The sequence below is a fragment of the Crotalus tigris genome, unplaced genomic scaffold, assembly GCF_016545835.1.
Source record: "Crotalus tigris isolate CLP2741 ecotype Arizona unplaced genomic scaffold, ASM1654583v1 scf7180000017744.3724543626:3957646, whole genome shotgun sequence".
In the NCBI taxonomy this organism is placed as follows: domain Eukaryota; kingdom Metazoa; phylum Chordata; class Lepidosauria; order Squamata; family Viperidae; genus Crotalus; species Crotalus tigris.
In genome coordinates, this window is record NW_024096611.1 from 2,107,557 (window position 1) to 2,129,243 (window position 21,687).

The 21,687-nt window shown below is 38.3% G+C and overlaps 1 protein-coding gene across 3 annotated transcripts in view; it reads left to right on the forward strand.

The window, feature by feature from the left end:
• Positions 1 to 246: 246 nt before the first annotated feature.
• Positions 247 to 21,687, forward strand: part of OVCH2 (ovochymase 2) — a 34,558-nt gene continuing 13,117 nt past the window's right edge. For 2 of the 3 annotated variants that reach the window (XM_039340370.1, XM_039340371.1), the window contains exons 1-13: positions 247 to 551; positions 2,043 to 2,152; positions 3,379 to 3,470; positions 4,117 to 4,289; positions 5,062 to 5,157; positions 6,323 to 6,474; positions 7,872 to 8,067; positions 10,164 to 10,187; positions 11,973 to 12,063; positions 13,836 to 13,969; positions 14,580 to 14,720; positions 15,280 to 15,410; positions 15,995 to 16,088. In XM_039340370.1, coding sequence (XP_039196304.1) covers positions 464 to 551; positions 2,043 to 2,152; positions 3,379 to 3,470; positions 4,117 to 4,289; positions 5,062 to 5,157; positions 6,323 to 6,474; positions 7,872 to 8,067; positions 10,164 to 10,187; positions 11,973 to 12,063; positions 13,836 to 13,969; positions 14,580 to 14,720; positions 15,280 to 15,410; positions 15,995 to 16,088 — 1,522 coding nt within the window. In that variant the 5' untranslated portion in view covers positions 247 to 463. The remainder of the gene's footprint in view (positions 552 to 2,042; positions 2,153 to 3,378; positions 3,471 to 4,116; positions 4,290 to 5,061; positions 5,158 to 6,322; positions 6,475 to 7,871; positions 8,068 to 10,163; positions 10,188 to 11,972; positions 12,064 to 13,835; positions 13,970 to 14,579; positions 14,721 to 15,279; positions 15,411 to 15,994; positions 16,089 to 21,687) is intronic. The other variant, XM_039340372.1, reaches the window with a different exon arrangement.

Sequence of the window (21,687 nt, forward strand, 5' to 3'; positions counted from 1 at the left end):
AGTGGGGGAGGCTGTATTTAGATAAAAGCATTACCATGTACGGTTCCTTTGCTGTCAGAAAATTAACTCCCTTTTTAAAAAAATAACATGGGATACCCTTGGAAACAATTATAATGAAATCAGAGTTGTTAATCATCAGTTACATTGGCATGAGGCCATTATGTGATGGCTAGCCAGGAGGCCTCTTTTTATTATTCCTTTTAATGTATAGACAGTTTGAGAAAGATTCAGGTTTAGCGTCGTGCAGTAAAGAACTTCAGTCTCCTGAGAACTGGAAAGGAATTAGGCTCGGCTAAATGTGAAAAAATTTACTAGTGCCTGGTTAAACGCTTTACCGCTGAATTAATGAGTAACCCGCACTTTAATGAGCAAGTTGGTGCTCTCCTACTGTGTTACAGTTTTTCTTTGGCTAATATAAAGGTCTCCACACTGTTTTTTAACATACGGTAGCTACAGCGTGAACATGCCAGTGGCTTTAGGGCATTTCCTTCTTGTACTTGGAACAGTCTACCTGCAAAAAACAAGCTGTCCATCAATGGCTCTCCAACAAGGTATGATTCCAATTGCCTCTTTATTGATAATCATTGTAAAAATTTACTTGGGCCAAGTAAATATTATGCTTACTTATTTCAGTGACTTCATTTATCAGCTACTCTTTCTTATTTCTGCTGTAGCCAAGAGTAGGAAAAAGGTAGACTCACACAACTGTTCACAAAGTCAGGCTTTTTTTAAAATTAGCCTTGTTAGCTCTGCATACAGAACAAGCTGGCCAATTGGTATCAAAACTGCGATTGGGCTGAGATTCTGCCCTTCAACCCATATGGGAATTCTTGGGGCATTCCCACTAACTACGGAAGTTCACTGCATGATTTTGGGCTATGTGCTCTTCTTAGGTCATCCTTTGCCAAAGGGTGGTGGTTGTGGAAAAACAAAAAAGGATAAAGGAGTGCAATGTAAGCTATCTTTTGCCTCTGGAAGAAAGGCAGAATACGGTATACATCTAACAAATAAAAGAGTAGGCTGTAGACCTTATATGATGAGCAACAGTGACACATCACCTTAAGAATAACTTTGGGGTATGGGTTTTTGTAGATGAGATCATATTTCATTATGATTCTGGGAGTAGATTCTAAAGGGACTATTATATGAAAATACTAATTTTACATGTAAAGATGCAGAAGGTTACCTTCAGTTGTGTCTGTTTGGAAAGCTCTGTGGTTCTATCAGAGAATTTGGTACATGGAAAACAGAGGAAAGCAGTTTGGTTGATTTCTTTTCCTTCAAAATCTATTCAGAGCCTTGGAAGACACCGGACAATTTCAAATTACTTTCCTTCCCTTTCCATTCATAAATTCCTCTTCTGGAACAAAGACATTCCAAAATTAAGTGGACATAACTGGACAGAAATTTACAACCTGTTGTTTTGCATTTCGATTACTCATGGAACAGTTTATTCTGAAGATTCAGGGAGACATCAAAACCATACAGTGAACTGATAGCTAAATACTTAATTAATATAAAATAAAATGTGTAATTATTTCAAGTTTTACCTTTAGTAGGCTTATCCACAGGGTGATATTTCCCTGCTATATAGTCTGAGGTTATACCATCTTGAACTGAATGTTAAATTTGTTAATAAATGTAAATATGCCCATGTGGATAATAAAGACTTGACATTCAATATGATAAGTCTGATCTTTGTGATTGTTTTGTACTTGGCATGCATAAAATTAGTCTAACTGAATTTCAAATTAAGCCATTTGTATTTAGAACTGAGCACATATAGATACTACTTCATTGTTTTTAATAGCATAGTTTGATCTACAGAATTCTACAGAATGAAGAAAATTCTGTTGTATATCTGAAACATATCCTTTGCATTAAGAATAATATGATTAAAATACACTTTAGTATTAAATAATATTTAAATAATTTCAACTATTGGGTGACAATTTAAATTTGGACATGATCAGTAAATAAAGTAGAAGAATAGTACACAAGAGTTACTGTTTTCTACATTGCCTCTTTTCTATGCTTTTCAGATTCAAGATGTGGGCAGAAAGTCTATGGAAGCGATTTATGGGGGTTTTATAACCACTTTGCTCGGATTGTTGGCGGAAGCCAAGTACAACAAGGATCACATCCATGGCAGGTCAGTGTATTTCCTCCAGCTCTTATCACACTAATAAGGAAAATTAGGTTACCGCATATCTTTGATTTTTTTTTTCTGTATAGATGCTTTTGCTGGACAGCATATTACTCTTTGCAAGACCAATGGAGCAAATAGTGAACAATGCTCATGGTCTCCAACGGAACATTGTCATTAATTCTGTTGTCTGCATTATGAGAAACTGAGATAGGCATTCTCATTTGGAAAATAATTTTAATCTCAAACCTCATAGATAACACCAAACAAGAGAACAATCCATTTGCTTCCCCCTCCACAATTTTTACTGGCCATCTGTGGTTATTTAAAGAAAAGACATTGTTCAGATTTAATAAAAAATATTAGAAGATTTGGGGTGGGAATGTTAAAATAAATGTATAATTACTTTTCTTTCAGTTACCATCATTTTCCTCCCCCCATAATGTACTTTGTCACTTCTAAGCTTCTGGCAACATCAAACAATGTAATATACTACATCTCTTTTGGTTGGCAGGTTCAGGCATTTTCATATGCACACGGACAAATGATATGCTCTACTATAATCTGCCCCTTTGGATTTTTCCTCCCAAGTGCTGCTACTGCAACTATTGACATTCACTATAAAGTTGAGGAAGGGAATATGAAAAAAAGATATGTTAAATCATTATAACAATATTAATTCCATATGCAGAAAACCATTTAGACATTGACAGTATTAGGCTAATTTTGACAATATCTGAATATTCGTGATTCTGTGAATGTTACCAATTAAAGGGTGAAAGAGGGCTATTAGCATTCACTTCTGCTTCATATTAAGAACAGAACAGAATAACGGAATTGGAAGGGACCTTGGAGGTCTTCTAGTCCAACCTCCTGCCTAAGCAGGGGACCCTATACCGTTTCAGAGAAGTGGCTGTCCAGTCCCTTCTTAAAAGCTCCAATGATGGAGCACCCACAACTTCTGAAGGAAAACCTTCCCCACTGACTAATTGTTCTCACTGATAGGGAATTTTTCCTTAGTTCTAGGTTGCTTCTTTCCTTCATTAATTTCCATCCTTCATTAGTTTCCAAGAATTATATAAAGCAGGGATTATGTTCATGCATTTATGACATTAATCTGGCATTGTTGATTTTTATTACATATTCCCTGTACCCCACTGTGTATTTTGCCTTCTGTTGCTCTGTTATAAGATGTACATTTCCTAAAGTGGTATGTGCTCTCTGTGATACAGGTTTCCTTGAAAAGAAGTAATCATCACTTCTGTGGAGGAACCCTTGTTTCCACTCAGTGGGTAATCACAGCAGCTCACTGTGTTGTAAGCAGGTACAAGCAGGCAATTCACTGGAAGGGCTATGATTTCAGATTACCATTGTGTTTTATAAATCATTTTCATAGACTTTTGATATGCTTTCTCTAGAAATGTAGCTTAATAAATGACCAGAGACATCAAATATTTAAGCATATATCTCCAGATGATTTCACAATGTAATAGGCAACACACACACACACACACACACACACACACACACATCCTATTGTACAGGAAGATTCTAGCAGGTGCTGGGGGTATTTTATGGTTTTTAATGAGCTAAGACAGTGCTACAGAACTGTGCTTCGGTTTTATGGTAATGTCAGGTTGTTATTACTTTGTATATTATATTTAATGAATCTCAATATATTTAATTGTAAGTCACACAGAATTGTTTTGCAGAGTGAGATGTGTGGCATATAAATTTAATAAATAAATATTACTGTATTTTATTGTGGGGGTTTTTTTCTTGTGCACTACCAAAAGTCAGATTTTAGCCACAGGATGGATGGATGGATGGACGGACAGACAGAGGGACGGACGGACAGACGGACGGACGGCAGACAGACAGACTGACAGAATCTCTGCCTAAAATAGTTATTTAATTTTGAAAAACCCATGTTCAATTTTTCCCAGTTATATCTCTCCACTGTTCTGTAGATCACTGCTCCGTTTGCTGACTGTCACTGCTGGAGAACATGATTTGAGTCTGAAAGATGAGGAAGAGCAGACCCTCTATGTAAAAGACATAATTAAGCACCCCAACTTTAATAGGAAGAAACCAATGGATTATGATATTGCTCTTCTAAAAATGGACGGTCATTTCAAATATGGTAATATGCTAGCTTAAGATGATACAAATGTCCACATATATGTGCATGTGCATGTATGCATATCTGAGCCATCATATTAAAAATGTGATACACAAAGGAAAACAATTTACTGTACAATCTAATACTACTCTGTATAGAAAGTCTAGGCATATGGTAGGTTGTGCCATCAATCGGTGCTTTTACATAGCTTGATCCCCAAGAAGTCTCATAACTAAGTTCCACCAGCACAGTATGTATGTTCTTTTTCTTATTCTGCCTTTACCACCCACAGTGCAGCTATGACTAGAGCACTATGTTAATTGCTTTCTGGACAAGGAAATATGTGGGTGATTTAGAGGCAGAAGATTAAGTGTAGATAATGAGAACACGCATCCTGAGGACAAGGTAAGACTCTAGTTATACATCCAAAGACTTGTGCCTGGCTTGTTTATCATTAGATGATCATACAAAACCAGGTACTTTTACACAAGTCCAACTGTGGGTGGAAAGAAGACAACAAATTTAAAATTTGGGTGTGCCAGGTGGGAAACATAGAGACATTTAATATTGGATTTTATTTTGATGCCCACTTTGGAACAGAATCGTATTTCCATTTCATAGTGTTAAATTAGATTTTATATTTTTGTAAATTATACTTTAACTTTTATAGAAATCACTTTCTATATTGGGCCTCTTGATACCTATCAAGGTGTATGAAATCGTCATTGAGACATGAGCCATATTAACATTCTTTCAAATGTGTAATCAAAATTTTGATCTGTTTTAATGTTAGGTGCAGCAGTATGGCCAGTCTGTCTTCCTGGCCCACATGAAAAATTTGATCCAGGATATATATGTGTCACTTGTGGTTGGGGTCGTTTAAGAGAAAGTAAGGAAATGATATAATATTTGAAAGTGTTTCATGCTTCAAAAGGAATTATTATTAAATGTACATTTATGCATTTGTGCATTCTCTCTCTCTCTCCCCCTCCCCCCATAGGAAGTCAAGGTGGGAGGCAAACAATGAATATAAATAATACTGAAATGAAAGTGGAGAGGAAATGACAATAAATGCAGTTAAGAAGTTTTGGGAAAGTGTGTGTTTTCTCTCTATGCTCAATTTATTTTCAGTACCCAAATAAATTCAGCCTTGGTTTTAGTGCATGTTACTAAGGCTAAATTTCCATGAATATAAGCAAATATTAGATATTGTGGTAAAGAGATATTCAGAGGCATCTGCTTATTGCTCTGCTGCTTAATTTATGAAAATGATGGCATAATAGTATGTATCCTGGATGTTCAATGATGTCATATATTTCAACATTCAGTTCTGTTTCATCTAGGGCTGGAAATCCAGCCTTCAATGGTGATCACATTTAACAAATAGTTGGAAAAGTGTTGGCTCCACATTGTAGTTTTTCATCATTTCAGTTCATGATGTTTGAATGTTTTGTGGCACAATACACATAAGTACACTGAGGGCTAGTGATCCAGTTCCTGGAAGCTCCAGTTTAAAAAAGGATCAGGCAGTAAAGAAAGATCTTTGCTTGAGATCCTTGACCCCTGTTTCCAGCTAGAAAATAGAATAGAATAGAATAGAATAGAACTGGAAGGGACCTTGGAGGTCTTCTAGTCCAGCCCCCTGCTCAAGCAGGAGAACCTATACCAGCGTTTCTCAACGTTTGTGTGACGGTGACCCCCGCCACACAAATGTGCCGCACATGCATGGTGCGGTGCGCATGTGCGGCGGCGCCCCCATGCATGGTGCACATGCGTGGGGCCGCCCCATGTGCGCCGCCACCCCCATGTGCGGCATGCATGCACGGCACCGCCCCCATGCGTGGCGCGCATGCGTGGCACCGCCCCCTGAGGGGAGGAAATGGCGGATCGCCTTGTTTGGCGACCCCCGTAAAATGGTTGATTGACCCCAAATGGGGTCGCGACCCATAGGTTGAGAACCGCTGACCTATACCATCTCATACAGGTGAATGATTCTGAGCCTGATGGATGGACAATGTAACAGGGCAACTTCCTGAGTTTTGTTTGGTTTTCAGATGGGATCCTTCCTGACATTTTGCATGAAGTCAGATTGCCCATCTTAGACCAGACTCAATGTTCTGGAATCTTGTCAGCTCTAAGGAGGCCTATTCGAAGCTACACCATAATGTGTGCTGGATTTCCAGATGGAGGAAAAGATGCTTGCCAGGTTGGTAGATTATATCAATATATTTATTAAGGAGAATACAGTGGTGGTGGTAGTGGTGATGGTGGTGGTGGTGGTGATGTTGTTGTTGTTGATCATGATACACAATACTGCAGTAAAATATTATAGTAGTTTTAGGTCATTTTTTGTGATGTTTATAAAAATTCCAAAGAGAACTTTTAGGAGGAAAAGCTGTGGCTCAGTAACAAAAGATTTCAGGTTAATTCCCAGATGGAAATTCAGAACAAGGCTCTTTGAGTAGCCACTGAGAACTCTTGCTTCTGAATATGTAGAGTCAGCCCTGAGCTAGAAAAATCAGATACCTGACTTGGAAGAGTGTAGCTTTTATTAGGGCATTAAAAATTTGGTAAGAAATATGAATAAAAATTATCTTTTTTTAGTCTTTGCAAGCGGACAGCCGTTCTAGTCTGTTGTAGTAGAAATGATAATGAAGCTTCAATGGCTCAGTTATTTTCAGTTTCATAGGGTGATAATTTCTTGATTGTAGCTATTATAGCCAGTCATTTTCAGTCTTTCTGCCTTCTGGGAACAGTGAGAACTACTGAGTAATACTTGTACATCTGCTATGAAAGCCCAAAACAAGACAAAATATTTGGGGAAGTAATTTAAGATGCTCCACCTTTATTCAGAGATCATCATTTATACTCATAATAGTAAGCTTGCCAGCCTATTTAAGACAATAACATTATAGCAGATCTAGAATTTATAGGGTGAAGAGTGTCCAAAACAAATGTAAATTATAGATTCAAACTACTGAAACTCAGATTTCCATAGACCAAGCTAGAAGGAGCTTTGCAGCTGGGATGTTGATAGAATTCAAAAGCAATCATGGTCAGTAGTGGAGTCATGCATAGAAGAAGGGTGTAGTATGCATTTTTTTAATGAACAGAGAAGCATCCTTGAACAATTAAGAAAGACTAAGTTGCTCACAATCATAGTTCTATTGGCCAGTTCTATGCATTTCTACAGAATCAAATTCCAAAGGTGTCTAGACTTCACTCCTATCCCTACAGGACACTTCATTCAAGCAGTCTATTGATCAGTGGGATCCAATAGCTTAGTCCTGCAATTTTTATTACAAACTTGGTGAAGGGATCAAAAAGGAGACCATTCATTGATAGAGATTGACCAGTTATATTTTCTCGCTTCACCTGGATCTGAAATGGTTTCCTCTCTCTTGCCAAGGTCAACTTTTTGGTGAAGTCTGTCACACATCCAATCCTGCCTCTTTAGGGAACTTTATAATGTGGCAAAGGTGGAATGACCTATTCCCACCAGTTTGCAAAAAAGAAAGTTCGCTTAAGATCCAATAAGTAAAGAACTGCATGTGCTGTTTGAGATGTGTCTCCTTTTGAGGAAAAATAATATTTCTCCTGCAGGGGGATTCTGGAGGCTCACTTGTGTGTCAACGTGAACATGGTTCTTGGACCCTGATTGGAGTGACTTCATGGGGCCTAGGATGTGCTCGAAGCTGGATTCATAATCTACAAAAGAAGTATGAGAAAAGAGGAACTCCAGGAGTTTTTACGGATCTGACCAAGGTGCTCCCTTGGATTCAGCAGCATATAGATGCCGGTAGTAACAAAATACCACCAATACTGTGATTTATCTCATGATTATATCAATTAGCAGGTTATTGATAATAGTATTTTACCTGATTAGAATTTATGACTTGCATTAAGAGTAGAAACTTACTCCCTTGCAAAACTATCCCCCGCACAAACAAAAACAAAAATGCCTATGTTTAGTCAATTTTTATTTATTGCTCATACATATTTATTTTATTAGCTTATAGTATAAAATACAAAAATACAAAAGCAAGTAGTAGGAATCAAATATAAGGAGAAGGGAAAATGAGATGTATGGAGGGGTTAGGGGAGTATGAGAGATGCTATGCTTGACTTCAGACTCCCTCTATTGCAGTAAAATAAGGCATTTGATTGAACCTCAATTTTTTTACTTTCCATAACAGTATAAGCTAGCCATTTCTATGTTTAGCTGATCTTTTATGTCTGTCTTTTGAAGGACTCTTTCTTATCCCTTGTCAGCCTTGCGTGACAAACCAGATGGGAATCACCATCAGATAAGCAAATTCTACTTCATTGTAAAGCTACATTGAAAGTATCTTGCAAATCTGAGAAAGTACAATCCTCCCAGCCCCGCCTCTTTTTCAGCCTAAGACAGGGGTCCCCAAACCCTGGTCCGTGGACGAGTACCGGTCCATGGCATGCCAGTAACTGGTCCGCACAAACAAGCAAAGCCCCATCCGTGGCATGCTGGCAGCACACAAAACCATGCACTTTCCAGTCTGTGAAAAAAAACCTTTCTCCATGGAACCGGTCCCTGGTGTCCAAAAAGTTTGGGACCTCTGGCCTAAGAAACTAGGGAGGCTCTCTTCTGAGCCCCTTGCCCTGTCCACGATCATGCTGTCTCTTCTTTAGCCATTGCCTTGGGTGTGTCTCCTGATTCATTCTCCCAAGGTTTTCTCATATGCCATCACATTACTTGACAAAGATGTTGAAAGTTGGTGCCTAGTTTTACATTATGTTATGATATTATGTTATGTTTTATGTTTACTGGGTTATAAAGTCAGGCTACATCTGGCTTTACATGAGCAGAGTCTGCTTCAGGAACCAGATTTGTCTTTGCTCTGTCTTCTCTGCTTTACTCAAATGTGTACCAGAAGGCGACAGGCTTTCTTTCATCACATTAGATTTGGGGGACTGTTCATTGCAGGGAGAAAGAAGATTTGTCTTGATAATGTGTAATTAGAGGGCTGTGACTTTCCAAAAGTCACTGAATTGCAACCTTCAGCAACTCCAGCTATTATAGCATTTGGCATTTGTAGTTCAGCAACACACAGAAAGCCATGAATCCCCTAGTTTTGCATTAGTGAATGCCATTCCATTGGTACATACTGGCAGAATTGGCAATATTCATTTGAATGCAAGGACATTGGGTGAGAAAAAGAAGCCAGAATGATATTGGGTGTGGTACACATGTAATATTTTTCATTTTGTTTTGTTATACAGCAAGGTGTATGTACATGAAATGGCTCCAAGCTCGTTTTGCTAATCTCTTTGTTTTAAGAGGCTAGTTCCGCATTATGGGAAGCTAAATGTGGAAGGTTCTTTGTTGGTAGTGACTGAAGGCAGTATATAACTTTTGCACTGCACTGTTACAAATGTCATTGGTTTTGTTTTATAGTGATATCAATATTCAGCTTCAAAGTGTGCCTGGGTAATAGTTCTATTTCAGTCAAATTCCAATTGGACTGGAATTTCAGTCTCTAAAACAATGCAATCATTAAGCAAGTCATCATGGGACCAGACCTATTTTATTACATTTTTACCACAGCCATTAAGTAAGTCAACAAGTCATTAAGTGAATTGTGTGGTTGTTAAGTGAATCCTATGATAGTTAAGCAAATTGCATGGTCGTAAAGTGAATTTGGCTTCCCCAATTGAGAGTAACTGGCTGGGAAGATCACCAATCACAATCATGTGACTGCCGATCGTAAATCACTTTTTCCTAGGCTATCTTTAAGCAAATAGTGGTTGTAAGTCAAGGTTTGCCTGTATATATATATATATATATATATATATATATATATATATATATATATATATATATATAATAGCTAATCTATTTCATTCATTCCTTTTAATTAGATGTCAAAATGAAAAGTTCTGTAGGTGAGTATAGAATTTCAAGAAAATCTTTTTGAATTTGAATATTCTTGATAAGATCAATGTACGCCTGAGTCCTTTGGGATTGGGCGGCATATAAATAAATAAAATAAAATAAATAAATAAATAAATAAAATAAATGTGTTATGGTCAGCTTTGTGCTTATGTTTGATAATATTTCCAGTCAGGGCAAAATTAAAATGTGAAAATTGTATTTTTATATATTTATATAGTTTCTCAATTCAACAGATTTTTAAAAGTACAGTAACTGATATTCCTTTTCCATATAAGTGTTGAATACTGGTATAATGAAATTGTCATGGTTCCGATAGATGAAACCCATCAAAAGAACTTTGTGGCAAAATTCTTCCTTAACGAACATTTATTTGGGAAACAAGGTATCAGCACTACATAGTTGAACCCAAAAACTAAATTCCCTTCCCTCTAATACAAAGTAACAAAGCACAATTCCCACCCCCAATAAACTGTCATAAAGCACATTCCCCAATTAGCTTCATGCACGGGCTTTCTCCTCAGCTCCTCAGCCCACCAAAACATTATCAGCTTATCCTTGAGTTCCCATGGCAGCGTTATTATTATTATGGCTAACTGAACTTACATCCCAACCCCGCCTGCTGCACCTGAATTCTAAAAGTAAAGAAAAGCATGTTAAAGAAGAAGAGAAAATGGCTGCATTTTCACCAGTTGTCAGAGCAGGAGCATCCAATGTTAGCAGCATTGACAGAAATACTTAAAGTTGATATATTTGGGTAACATTTAAATAAGCAGTTCTTAAAATAAGATAGGAACAAGAAGGGTGAACTTCAAGAATGTGTATGGCTATTCTTGAGTTTTACTTTTAGTTTTACTAGCTGCTCACTGCAGTTATGCTGATTAATTTGCAATGCCTTCTGCATAGTCTCATTTGGTAAGGAATTACAAGAGATAAACCTTGCCCTCCCTTGAAATGAAAGCTAAGAACTGGCTTTGTCTCCGAACTCATGTCTTCACTGCCTTAGGTTAGTGAAATAATCTTTAAATATGGGAGCCATGCTGGCTTATTTGTACTCCAGAACTTTTACGCTATGGACCAAAAGTTGAAACAAGTCCTTAATTATTGGAGCTAAGCAGTTTTCCTCCTCTAATTCTACAAAATTGAATTTAACTCAAAGCACAATTACATTTTTTATTTTTTGTTATCCCATTTGACAAGTATTATATTAGGGCATCCCAGCTGACACGCTGTTTCTTGCCTTCCCTCTTGCAATTGGCAAAGAGTAATACGGAAGGGCTGTAGCTGTGTAATGGACATATCTTTCCTGTACAGACTGAGTTCCTGCAAAGGTTCTCCAAATTAAAAGCCCTGGAAACCTGAAGAACCTTATGTGTGTGCATTTTTGGATCTCCCCCAGAGAAGCTTTAAATTCATGCAGTCACTTTCTTATCTTAAGTAATATAGAAATGTTATTCCTTGTTTGCAACATGCTATTTTTTTCCTCAGTAAGATTTTTTTAAAAAAGAGCTCTTTTCTCTAGACTTCCTATGCTGTTACTTTATTTTTGAGGAAGTAAAAATACAAAATAAGCACAAGGTTAAAGTGCCTAAGTAAGAAAAAGTGAAGAAAATAATCTACCAGATGTGCTAGATGTCAACTTCCAAAAGTCCTAGCAATGATTGGTTAGAGATTCTAGAATTTGAACTCTTGAGGACAGCAATACAAATAAAAAAATCAATAAGTATTTGGTTTAATTGAAATAATCCATGATAACATATTATATATTCACAATATAGCATCGTGTAACATTCAAGATGGTGCACTTTCTGGCAGTGAAGGAAAATTGATTTTTCCTGAATTCCCAAAGCATTTTTATCAGGATAACCAGTAAGTAGTTAAATATTTATTTATTTGCCATTTTCAAGGCTCAGTTACCCTGGATTGTTGCATATAGCCCTTCTCAATCCATACTCTATTGCAGCAAAGTTATTACAGGTAGTCCTTACCTTACAATCATAATGCAGGGCAAAATTTCAGTTGCTAAGTGAGATGGTTGCTAAGTGAGTTTTGTTCCATTTTATGACCTTTCTTTCCACAGTTGTTAAGTGTCTCACTCAACTTAAGTTAATAACATGGTTGATAAATGAATCTGGCTTCCCCATTAACTCTGCTTGTCAGAAGGTAGAAGAAGGTGATCATACGATCCCGGGAAATTGCACATATGAACCAATTGCCAAATTCTGAATTTTGATCACATGACTAAGGGGATGCTGCAACAGTTATAAGTGTGAAAATAGGTCATAAGTCATATTTTTCAGTGCTGTTGTAACTTCAAGACAGTCACTACACAAATGGTTATAAGTCGAGGACTACCTGTATATTTAACTAGAATTCTTAATTATGTAAACCCAAATAGAGTGACAAAATTCAGAAGATTAAAAGTATGACTTCATTCATACAATATATTAAGGGCATTTTCTCATGGCCATATTAATCTTCATTCTGTTCATCTTTAATTTGGCCCCCCAAAATAATGCCAGAATAATTTCTGGTGCCTGAAACCCTAGCCATATTCTCCCTCAGAATATGCTACAGGAGATCGGTACTGTCCTTACAGATTTCATGCAGGACAAATTAAGGAAAATGAATAATGGATTCCTAAAATTCACTTCTCCTCCAACTGAGCACCAGTTGCTAGTGGGAAAAATTATCTGTCAACTACTCTTCATAACCTGGAATGGTGCTGGAGTTGAGGAAAAAGTGAGTTTTGAAAGATAGGAAAACAAATTTGTTCACGTTTGCTCTGTCTTCATGCATGGGTTCAAAGGGACTCAACTATCAATTAATTGCCAAAATCCTTTGACAGCCTAAAGGTATGTCATTTTTAGAATAGCAAGATATCTTCTAACTATGGTTAGCAGGATGTGAGGATAATCCCTAAACTTTAATGTGCTTTATTGTTGTTATATAAACCCACATAATGAGCTTGAATTTATGTAAACTAAGCTGATTATAATTTATCAGCTAATTCATAGTTGAGTAAACGTGACTTAACATGGTACTGTATATGCCGGCATATAAGGCGACTTCCGCAAGCGTTAAAATCGGCGCCAAAGGTGGGGGTCGTCTTATATGCCGAGTTGTCTTATACGCCGGAAATACTGGGAATGCGGCTCAGCGACAAAGACGGGGGTCGTCTTATACGCCGGGTCGCCTTGTACGCCGGCATATACGGTAAGTAAAGTATGTTTGTGTACTGGATTATTCAGTAAATAAAGCAAGCAATGAATCTTCTTTTAAAAATGTCTTATGTGATTATGACTTCTGTATATCTTAGTTGGGATAGACATTCATACTTTATGCATGTTCCATAACATTTATCTTATCTTTCACTAGTCTATGAAAGTCTTCTTATGCTGTTTGAAATAAGTTTTTCAGAAGCAAATCTAAAATCTCACTGGGTTTCGTTAGAGAACTAAAATTATTATTATGTGTGCATGGGGGGAAGGTTACATGTATTTAACTAGGTTTCAATATAATATGCATGGGAAGGTGGAAGAAACAAATTGCCTCTTTGTTTTGTCTATGGTTTTGTGCACCAGTGCTTAATTCATGGTTTAATTTTCAACTAGAAATCACTCAATGTTTTCTCAATCTAGGCTCTGCATTTGGACTTTATCTGTTCCAGAAGGGAGGCATATAGTGTTGAATTTTTCTCATTTTGATGTGGAGCCAGATGCATTCTGTGATTATGATTCTTTGTCAGTGATTTCTATGGATGACAGACTCATTGGTAAGTTTCTTCTTCAAAATGTATAGCCAAAAGCGGTCTTCTAATTAAAAACAAAGGATTCTGCTATTAATAGCAATAGCACTTGGACTTATATACTGCTTCACAGTGCTTTACAGCCCTCTCTAAGAGGTTTAAGAGGTTTACAGAGTCAGCACTGCCCCCAACAATCTGGGTCCCCATTTTATTGACCTCAGAAGGATGGAAGACTGAGTCAACCTTGAGCCGACCAGGATTGAACTGCCAAACTGCTGGCAGCTGGCAGTCAGCAGAAGTGGCCTGCAGTACTGCATTCTAACCACTGCACCATCATGGCTCTTTGTTGACGTTTGCATATGATTTCTTTGACCATCAAAACAACGTACTATTCAAAAGTCAGCATTACTTGACGCTTTATTGAACTGAACCTGCAAAGAAAATTTAAAGCTGAGAGTTTTATGGCATGGAAAGAAAAATCATCCATATATTCAAAGTGGTAAGAATGTTTCAGCAAATGACCACACATTTTTTTAAATTAATCTCTGAAAGTTGTAAGGGATGAATGTGCGACAATAATAATAATATCCATGTCTATAAGTATCAATATCTTCATTTCTACAACTATGCCTTTTAGGGAAATTGTGTGGAATGGACCTTCCACTACCTATTTTGATTGGTTCAAACAGCGTAAGATTGAAATTTGTCTCAGATAACAAGGAAGAAGGAACTGGATTTACCATGACATATCGAGCTATTAAGCCAGCTAGTTTTCTAGGTAAATATTAATGCTCTTGATCAGTCCATTGTTTTTCCACGGACTGGAGAGTGCATGGTTTTGTGTGCTGCCTGCATCTCGTGGATGGGCTTTGCTTGTTTGTGCGGACCGGTTGCTGGCATGCTATGGCCCAGTACCGGTCCACGGACCAGGGGTTGGGTTCCCCTGCCCTATAATGGTAATATTCAAAGAGCAATTTTGTACAATTTTAATGTACAATATGTCACAAATATATCCATACATTCCACAGTGTGATAGGACAACATAATCTTCTAAATGTTTGAAACAGGTTATTTCTCTGTGTCATATAATATATGTGGATAAATGCATAACTCTGTATTTATTTATGTCATATTTGTGTAGTGTATATTGGAGGTGGTGACCCTTTGAGAGCTATATGCAATGAAATTTCATTTTAATATATGCCGATTAATGTATATTCAAAGTGACAATAAAGTTGTTATTCTATTCTATTCTATTCTATTCTATTCTATTCTATTCTATTCTATTCTATTCTATTCTATTCTATTCTATTGAAGAAATTTTGGTTTCTTTTTAGATTCTGGCTGTGGATCTCTAGCAGTTCTCTTTAAAGAAGGAACAGTGCAAAGCATGCACTATCCTGAAGCATATGATAACCTGGCAGAATGTCAATGGGTTGTTCATGCTCCAAAAAGTCATGTTGTTAAGGTATAAGTCACATGCATAAAATATTTCTTTCAGTCAGAATTTATGCATGTTTGCATTGGTTCAAATGTTCAAAGTAGCACTTTGACATCTTTTCTATTCATGAATTTGACTTTATATATGTATTTACTGTGTATTTATATTAGATTTTTTTGAGTCCAACATTTTTAGTATCGAGACTGACTATCATCAGCCTGGCTTTTATCCTATATCCCTGATTACATTCCATAAGTAAATGTTTATTTCTGTATCAATCTTGATCATTGAAGTGTTAAAAATTTGGGTTATATTAAATAGTAGTAAATTAAACTCTAAATCTGTTTTGAATTAAATATTTGTAAAATGATTTTTAAATATTTTTAATGATGTGCAACTCAATCTTTTGCATATTTTCTTGGGAAGAGAATAGCATTTGCCTGTCCTTTGTTGAATGGCATTTTTCTTAAGCACTATGTTTGACCAATGATTTAACTAATTTGATAACAGTAAGATCTCTAAGAAAAAGAATAGAAAAACATTTTTATTTAAAATCAAACTCCCTTGTTTTGCATGAATTTTAATTCTTTCCTGTTTTTATTTTTCCGAAGCTTGTCTATGAACATTTTGAACTGGAAGAAAATGAAGACTGCACTTATGACTCAGTGGCAATCTACGAAAATGTTGCAAAGGAGAAAGAAATAGGTTTGTTATATTCCTTTCTGAATTATGGGTTGATTCAGATCTAATGGTTCTTGTGTATGTACAGAGAGGAACTAAATTAAGAATGCTGGTATAGTTGATTGGCTTTATAGGTGCCAGCTATCAGCTGCAAAATGCATGCTTTTCCATTTACCTTTGCCTGAGTTCTTCTATCATATTGGTGGTTATCTCTTACATATAATCTGAATCCATCATTTGCAGTACTGTAATAAAAATACTGCAGAACCTTGTATGGTCCTATTTTGTAGATTATTGAGATAATGCAGGTGAAGTATCCTCCAGTAATTCTATGTAAAGTACAGATATTGTTGTCTATCATGTTAGACTCAACTTGGGACCTGAGGTGAATAAATGGGATATGGCTGAAAGAATATATGGGTTACTCCAGGTAGGATAGAACTAATTTTTGCTTTGCTCCCTGGAAATAATTGAAATCAAAGACAATCAGTAAGTTGAGAGGGGCTATAGAAAATAATTCTTAGAGGGCTGGACCAATGTTCAGTTAAAAAAAAAACAGTTAGAGACAGATACTCAGAGACTGCCTTGAGCATGGAGGCAAAGGAGGCAGCTGCTTGTACCTCCTCAGATACAAGCAGCTGAGGAATAGGATAATTTGAGTAATGGACCAGATTCTTATGAAACTGAGGCAGGACTCTTGCGGACACTTTCCCCTATACCAGGGGTAGGCAACCCAAAACACTCAAAGAGCCACTTGGACCCGTTTCCCACCAAAAACAAAACACAGCCGCAAAACCCTTTTGATATCTAAAATGAAGATAACACTGCATATATCCTTTTTTACCTTTATTATAGGTGTGTGTATGTGTATGTGTGTGTGTGTATGTGTATATGTGGGGAGTATATATATGTAGGTCTTTGGTTGTTCGGGTTTTCTCCTGCGTAAAATTGGAAGTGTCATGGCGACGTTTCGACGAAGTCCCATTCGTCATCTTCAGGCTGGTGTTTTCAAACAGAAAAATATCCACCATCCTTAGAAACCTCAAAGATAAAATTGAATTAGAAAATCAAGGAATATACGAAATCCCATGCACCACTTGTCCCACCACATACATCGGACAAACCAACAGAAGAATAAGTGCACGCATTGAAGAACATAAGAACTCAGTCAAAAAAGAGGAACCAACATCTTCCCTGGTCCAACACCTTAAAGCCACAGGACATGAAATTGACTTTAAAAATACCAGAACCATTGCCAAAAGTGAACATTTTAATAACAGAATAATCAGAGAAGCCATCGAGATAGAAAAACGCCCACACAGCATGAACAAGCGAGATGATACCTCCCGCCTACCAGCCATTTGGAAACCCGCCCTTATTGACAAACGACTCCCTAACACAAAAAATGATACCAGACCCACACTCACAAAAACCACACAGGATGTCACCACCACACATCCACGCAAAAAACAAACCCAAAGCCACACCGATGATGAGGCACGACCACAAACCAGAAGCCAGACCACAGCTGCATCATTAGCCACTTTAAACCCCTCCAATCCATACATGAAGCAAACTGACACCCTCCATGAAGAGGAAGCACGACCACGAACGCGAAGCCAAAAAATAGCAAGGCAGCCCAAAATCTCAAACCCCTCTGCAACTCAGACTAACCTGAGCACAACCAAACAGAACACTCCCCCAGCCAATCAGAGCACAGCCAAGCCCCTAACCATTCAGAACACACCTCCACCCAATCAGAACACAGCCAAGCTCCCACCCAATCAGTTCATACCCCCACTGGCAGTTAAAAGGAAGAAACAGCTAAGACCACACATTGCTGCTCAAAGCACGAAGCTGAAAACACCAGCCTGAAGATGACGAATGGGACTTCGTCGAAACGTCGCCATGACACTTCCAATTTTACGCGGGAGAAAACCCGAACAATCAAAGACCTACATACAAATACCCGCGAAAACCTCAGAAAACACACACACACACACACACACACATTAAAAATAAAAGTAAAAATATGACTCTTGGGAATATCCATACTATTAAAACAATGATCACCAAGAGAATGATTTAAGAGAATAAAATTACATATACACACAGGTAAAAAAAGATATATGCAGTGTTATCTTCATTTTAGATGTCAAAAGGGTCTCTCTCTCCCTCCCTCTCTATCTGCCCTTGGTCTGCCACTCCTCTTCCCCCCCCTCTCTCTCTCCCCCCCTCTCTCTCTTTCTCTCTCTCTCTTTCTCCCCCCCTCTCCTATCTCCTGCTCAGCTGGCAAGCTTCAAGCTGTTGTCCAACAACCTCCGGGGTAGGCAACCTCGTCTCTTTTATGACTCATGGACTTCAACTCCCAGAATTCCTGAGTCAGCCTAGCTGGGCTAGCTAGCTCTCTCCTGCCCTTCCTGCTTCCTGCTTCCTTCAGAGATGCAGCAAAGGGAGGAGCTCCACCCAGAAAGCTTTTCAGCTCCTCAGAGAACACTGTGAGTGCACTCTCTTTTACACACACACACACACACACACACAAAACACACACACACACACACACACACACCCAGACACAAACACACACACAGAGAGAGAGAGAAGCAGGGAAGTGCAATTGCCTCTCTCTGTCTCTGTCTCTCTCTGCAAAGGCAGAGGAGACTGGGAGCCACAGGGGGAGGCTCAAAGAGCCGCATGCGGCTCCGGAGCCGCAGGTTGCCGACCTGTGCCCTATACTTAGGTTATCAGGTACCTTCCACTTCATTAAACCTGCCTGATGACATACAAGGCACACCAGGCAGGAAACTTCAGAAAAGTGAAACACTCACCTTCAAATCAAGGAAGGAAAGCTCTTTAAAGATTCATTTGTCAGGTACAGGTGGAGATGAAGAAAAGCAAGTTAGACGGAGGGACTCAGAAAAACTTTTTGTGGAGGTCCTGGCTCAGAAATTAGACAAATAGTATCATTGCTCAAAATCCAAATAGCACCAGGCGCATACGATTTCTCAGGATATTCCTGAATAAAAATGCTTCTTTAAATTAATTGAATTTGACAGCAGGATGTGATAAAGCTAGATACTGGAATTATGAATTATTCCGGTGTTTTATTATGTATTTCAAATTCATCATCAGAAAAAATTGTTGTTGTTGTTAATTGCGAAGTTGTGTCCGACCCATCGCGACCCCATGGACAACGTTCCTCCAGGTCTTCCTGTCCTCTACCATCTTCTGGAGTCCATTTAAGTTCACACCTACTGCTTCAGTGACTCCATCCAGCCATCTCATTCTCTGTCGTCCCTTCTTCTATTGCCCTCAATCTTTCCCAGCATTAGGCCCTTCTCCAGTGAGTCCTTCCTTCTCATTAGGTGGCCAAAGTATTTGAGTTTCAACTTCAGGATCTGGCCTTCTAAAGAGCAGTCGGGGTTGATCTCTTCTAGGACTGACCGGTTTGAACGCCTTGCAGTCCAAGGGACTCGCAGGAGTCTTCTCCAGCACCATAGTTCAAAGGCCTCAATTCTTTGGCGCTCAGCCTTTCTTATGGTCCAACTTTCACAGCCATACATTGCAACTGGGAAAACCATGGCCTGGACTATACGCACTTTTGTTGGCAGGGTGATGTCTCTGCTTTTTAGTATGCTGTCTAGATTTGCCATAGCTTTCCTCCCCAGGAGCAAGCGTCTTTTAATTTCTTGGCTGCAGTCCCCATCTGAGGTGATCTTTGAGCCCAGAAAAATAAAATCTGTCACTACCTCCATTTCTTCCCCATCTATTTGCCAGGAATTGAGAGGGCCGGATGCCATGATTTTGGTTTTCTTAATGTTGAGTTTCAAGCCTACTTTTGCACTCTCCTTCTTCACCCGCATCAAGAGGCTCTTTAGTTCCTCTTCACTTTCTGCCATTAGAGTGGTATCATCTGCATATCTTAGGTTGTTGATATTTCTCCCGGCAATCTTAATTCCAACTTTTGATTCATCTAGCCCTGCCTTTCTCATGATGTGCTCTGCATATAAGTTAAATAGGCAGGGCGACAGTATACAGCCTTGCCGGACTCCTTTTCCAATTTTGAACCAATCAGTGGTTCCGTGTCCAGTTCTCACTGTTGCTTCTTGACCCGCATATAGTTTCTCAAGAGACAAATGAGATGGTCTGGTACTCCCATCTCTTTAAGAACTTGCCACAATTTGTTGTGATCCACACAATCAAAGGCTTTTGCATAGTCAATGAAGCAGAAGTAGATGTTTTTCTGGAACTCCCTAGCTTTCTCCATGATCCAGCGTATGTTGGCAATTTGATCTCTAGTTCCTCTGCCTCTTCGAAATCCTGCCTGTACTTCTGGTAGTTCTCGATCCACATACTGCTGGAGTCTAGCTTGTAGGATTTTAAGCATAACTTTACTAGCATGTGAAATGAGTGCAATGGTGCGATAGTTTGAACATTCTTTGGCATTGCCTTTCTTTGGAATTGGAATGTAAACTGACCTTTTCCAATCCTGTGGCCACTGTTGAGTTTTCCAAATTTGCTGGCAAATTGAGTGTAGCACTTTTACTGCATCGTCTTTTAAGATTTTGAATAGCTCAGCTGGAATACTGTCACCTCCACTAGCTTTGTTGTTGCTCAGATTTTCTAAGGCCCATTTCACTTCACATTCTAGGATGTCTGGTTCGAGGTCAGTGACCATCTCATTGTGGTTATCTGGGATGTTAAGCTCATTCTTGTATAGTTCTTCTGTGTAGTTTTGCCATCTCTTCTTAATCTCTTCTGCCTCTGTTAGGTCTTTGCCATTTTGGTCCTTTATCATGCCCATCTTTGCATGAAACGTTCCCTTCATATCTCCAATTTTCTTGAAGAGATCTCTGGTCCTCCCTATTCTGTTGTTTTCTTCTATTTCTTTGCACTGTTCATTTAAGAAGGCATTCTTATCTCTTCTAGCTACTCTCTGGAATTCTGCATTCAATTGGGTGTATCTTTCTCTTTCTCCCTTGCCTTTTGCTTCCCTTCTTTCCTCAGCTATTTGCAAAGCTTCCTCAGACAGCCATTTTGCTTTTTTGCATTTCTTTTTCTTTGGGATGGTTTTACTTGCTACCTCTTGTACAATGTTGCGAACTTCCATCCATAGTTCTTTAGGCACTCTTTCTATCAGATCTAATTCCTTAAATCTATTTGTCACCTCTACTGTGTATTCATCAGGAATATGATTTAGTTCATACCTGAGTGGCCTAGTGCTTTTCCCTACTTTTTTCAATTTAAGCCTAAATTTTGCAACGAGAAGCTCATGATCTGAGCCACAGTCAGCTCCTGGTCTTGTTTTTACTGACTGTATAGAGCTTCTCCATCTTTGGCTGCAGAGCACATAGTCAATCTGATTTCTATGTTGACCGTCTGGTGATGTCCATGTGTAGAGCCGTCTCTTGGGTTGTTGGAAAAGAGTGTTTGTTATGACCATCGTATTCTCTTGACAAAATTCTATTAGCCTGTGCCCTGCTTCATTTTGTACTCCAAGGCCAAACTTGCCTGTTATTCCGGTTATCTTTTGGCTTCCTACCTTAGCATTCCAATCCCCCATGATGATAAGGACATCATTTTTTGGTGTTAATTCTATAAGGTGCTGTAGGGCTTCATAAAA